This window comes from Poecilia formosa, unplaced genomic scaffold (assembly GCF_000485575.1).
Source record: "Poecilia formosa unplaced genomic scaffold, Poecilia_formosa-5.1.2 Scaffold455, whole genome shotgun sequence".
NCBI lineage: Eukaryota > Metazoa > Chordata > Actinopteri > Cyprinodontiformes > Poeciliidae > Poecilia > Poecilia formosa.
In genome coordinates this window covers 32,876-37,133 of record NW_006800394.1, presented here as the reverse complement: position 1 = coordinate 37,133, position 4,258 = coordinate 32,876, and the positions used below count along the sequence as shown (strand labels likewise).

The window sequence follows — 4,258 nt, the reverse complement described above, 5'->3', positions numbered from 1 at the left end:
CCAGTTAGACCAGTCAACCCAGTTAAACCAGTCAACCCAGTTAGACCAGTCAGCCCAGTTAAACCAGTTAAACCAGTTAGACCAGTCAGCCCAGTTAAACCAGTCTGCTCCGGATCTCTCCGTAGGAACCCCCTCATCGCAGATTAAGGTGACTGTTTTAATCTGAAGGATTTTGGTGAAATTAGAACATGTTTGATTTTAAACAGTTTTTTATTCATCGAGCTGCTAAGAAAAAACACAACAGCATTAAGAACCTGGAGAAACCTGACCTGTAATTCATCCGTCTGTTCATCTGTAAAATTATCAACAATTTCATTCACATTCCACTGAAACGGAAATCTGAACCAAACCACCTGCAGAAAACTTTTATTTTTGCAGAAATAAAAAATTATTATTGGAGCAACATCTATAAACTAGAGAATTTTAAATGTCTCCTGTTGTACTTTCAGTGATGCAGTTTGAGAGCTGGACAGGAAAACGGAGTCAGGAAAACCCAGATGGAGCAGCGCGTTGACTTTTTATCATTTTTTAAACCTGACTTTCCTTGGCATCTAAAGCTAAATATATCTGCGCTGCTTGTGGGTCCCTGATCCGTCCTGAGCAGCAGGTCTGTAACTCTACCGGCGGAAGCGAAGGAACGGCCGCGAGGTGAAGGACGGAGCTGCGTATAAAACGGACGGACGTCTGTCCCGTTCCTGCACTCTGCAGCGACTCCTGCAGCGTTCTGGAAACCCGTCCCAGTCCGACCCGCCGCCGAGGCCACGGTGAGTTCACCGCAGTTCTTCATTCATAAACTAAAGTATCCGTGTTGTGTTTGAGTCCCACTGGGAGAAATGAGCTCCGATGGGGAAATGGCGGTGTTCGGGCCCGCGGCCCAGTTCCTGCGGAAGTCTGAGAAGGAGCGAGCCGAGGCTCAGAACCGGCCGTTCGACAGCAAGACGGCGTGCTTCGTGAGCGACGCCACGGAGCTCTACGTGAAGGCGGAGGTCCAGGACCGGTCCGAGGGCGGAGTCACCGTGAAGACCGCCGATGATCGGGTAGGTCAGGGGTGTCAAACTCGACTTCACCGAGGGCCACTTCAGCATATTGGCCCCCCTCAATGGGCCACATTGACGGTACAGATCAGGAGGGCATCCCTGCTAAAACACCCCAGACAAAAGGTTGACTTCCCTCATTCAGGTCTGTAGAGGCTTATAATGATATAATTCCTAACCGGACGCTTTGGAGCGTCTGGTTAGGAAGCGCATTACAAACCTTTGGTTGAAATGGCCGTTAAATTCTAGTCTCCATTACAGACCAGAGAAAACTAAAGAGAATGCAACGTTGTGTTAATCCATTTGAGGAGCCGGCGGTTTATCTTGAGGAAATAAATGACGATGCAAAAGTTAATTAAACTAACATGCGCAGTCCGCTGCTCAACCACTGCGGACTGCGAAGACTGAGGAACCGCTGGGAGAAACTCATCCAGCGGATTTAACAAATGGAGCCTTCTGGGTGGAAGTTACCCAGGAGAGTGGCACTCTGGAGGAGCTGCAGACGTAACATCTGTCCGTTTGGGAGAAGCGAAACCACGCAAAAAAAATGAATAAAATAAATAAAAATCCTGGTAAAAGCGCACACCGGACCTCACAGGGTAAAACACTCACAGAGTTCAGTTGATCTGTTTGGATCAGACAGATCCAACTGACTGATGAATTAGCGCAGATTTTTCTGCAGATGGGAACCAGGAGGAAGTGCGTTCAGACCCCAGCGGGTGAAGTGATGCTAATTTAAGTGAAGTCGATTAATTTAATTTATTAAAAGTTATTGGGGCCTCAGTCAGTGGTTTTTGTCACTACGAGAAAAATGTACATGTACATTTATCTGCTTAATCTGTGATGGGATCTGGATTCACGGTGAATATTAACTAAACCGCATAAAATGCGACTAAATAGCCGATGTTAATATGGTTGTAATTTCACAGATAAAAATAGTACATGACCGATTTCATGTATGTTGTCGGTCAAGATAACATCTAGCGCCACCTGCCGCCCTGACACCAACTCACACATCTTCATTCTCAGTCTTACTTTTAAATCGATGTTTCTTTTCTTGGACGTTTTGATGTTAGCTTGTCGATGTCTCAGTTTTATTCGCTGGGAAAATCAATAAGCAGCTCGAGGTGACTCTGCTGCTCTCTAGTGGCGAGAAGACGCAATGTTGGCTGGTAACAATCGGAATGCATTATGGGAAATGTTGTTTGTAGTCGATTCGTGCTCAAAACATATTTTAAGTCAATCATCGGCCTATAAAATGCTGGGGGGCCACATGTGGCCCGCGGGCCTTGAGTTTGACACATGTGGGGTAGGTGATCCCACCAATCAGTGCGTTCGTTTGTAGCAAAGTGCTTTAAAATACCAACCACCACGGAGAAACCAGAAACAGTCTTTACGTCCGACAGATCATCAGTTCAGGCAGATGTGTTGGTTCCAGTAATTATGGCTCAAAAACAAAGGAACTCAGGGTTTCGGCTGTTTTACAGTTTTCTGGAAGTTTGCATTTAAGCTGCTTCTTGTTTGGTGCAGTGGCGTCACTAGGACTTTTTAAGGGGGCTGGAGCCCCACTAAAACATTCTCAAGTCCCCCTAAATAATTTGGTGTTTTTTTGTTGTTTTTATTTTTATTTACAAAAAACTGCTGAAAATTTTAATATAATGTGTTTAATGAGTTTAAAGAAATAATCATACAAAGTAATATTTTCAATTCAAAAAAGGCCTTTAAACGTTCTCACCTGGTCTCACGTTCTCACCTGGTCTCACGTTCTCACCTGGTCTCACGTTCTCACCTGGTCTCACGTTCTCACCTGGTCTACCGTTCTCATCTGGTCTCACGTTCTCACCTGGTCTACCGTTCTCACCTGGTCTCACGTTCTCACCTGGTCTACCTTCCTCTGCAGACGTTAACGGTGAGGGAGGACCAGGTGTTTCCAATGAACCCCCCAAAGTTTGATAAGATTGAGGACATGGTGATGATGACGCACCTGCATGAGCCGGCCGTCCTGTTCAACCTGAAGGAGCGATACGCCGCCTGGATGATCTACGTAAGCATGAAACTCGTCGACTCTTCAGAAACGTCCCCTGCTCAGTTTAAACCAAATTTACCTGCAAACGTTGAAGGAAGGAGAACTGTTAGTGAGGAAAGGTGATTTAAATGTTGTGTTTTGATGTACAGCACTTTGTATCAGCTGTGGTTGTTTTAAAGTGCTTTATAAATAAAGTTGGTGTGGTTTTAGACATAACTTTTATCTGTTCAGCTCTGAAAGCTGCTAAATTTAAAACCTACAGAAAATTAGAAAATACTTATAGAAACATGTAAATATGACAGAAATAGAATTAACTGGTTTTTAATCTGTCCATATAATTATATAATAGGACCACATGTTTCTCTATATACACTGAACTTTGTGGGTTTCTTTTGTAAAATGCCTTTTTTAAAGTAACTATAGCAGAATGTGCAGCATTAATTTCTATTCAGTTCATCTTTATAGGATTTACATTTTACATTTTATATTGTCTCATATATCATCATATCATTCTGCATAATATCGTGTCATATATGTTATTTAATATATTGTATTATATTGTATCGTATTGTGTTGCATTTTATCGATTCCCAATATGGATTACATCATATCATGTTAAAGGCTAAAATGACACCAAGAAACAAGAATTTAAGTTAAAAACTGTATAAAATATTTCTGAAGAAACACAAAATGTTTGAAAATAAAACCTTCAACTAATAAAAATGCACAGTAAGAATCTGTAAATATCTCCAAAAATGGGATAAAATGTTATTCACAGCAACATGCTGTTAATTTAAGATCTTTGTTAAATGTGAAAGTGATTCTGTAATTTGTAGATTGTAATCAGATTACCTTTGGTTTCGGTGCAGACGTACTCTGGGCTCTTCTGTGTGACCGTCAACCCGTACAAATGGCTGCCGGTCTACAACCCGGAGGTGGTCCGGGCCTACAGGGGCAAGAAGAGGATGGAGGTTCCGCCGCACATCTTCGCCCTCTCTGACCACGCCTACCAGTTCATGCTCACCGGTGAGCGCACACACACACCGACACACACACACACACACACATACGCCTACACACACACACACACACTCATACCTACACACACTCACACACACACACTCACACACACACACACACACACACACACACATACGCCTACACACACACACACACACACACACTCGTGGCTCCTCCC

General features: G+C 43.4%; 1 protein-coding gene across 1 annotated transcript in view; it reads left to right on the top strand.

Moving 5' to 3' along the window:
* Window positions 1–4,258, top strand: part of LOC103155918 (myosin-3-like) — a 30,127-nt gene that overhangs the window by 3,396 nt on the left and 22,473 nt on the right. The window contains exons 2-4 of the mRNA XM_016663902.1: window positions 450–1,037; window positions 2,935–3,078; window positions 3,930–4,086. Coding sequence (XP_016519388.1) covers window positions 834–1,037; window positions 2,935–3,078; window positions 3,930–4,086 — 505 coding nt within the window. The 5' untranslated portion in view covers window positions 450–833. The remainder of the gene's footprint in view (window positions 1–449; window positions 1,038–2,934; window positions 3,079–3,929; window positions 4,087–4,258) is intronic.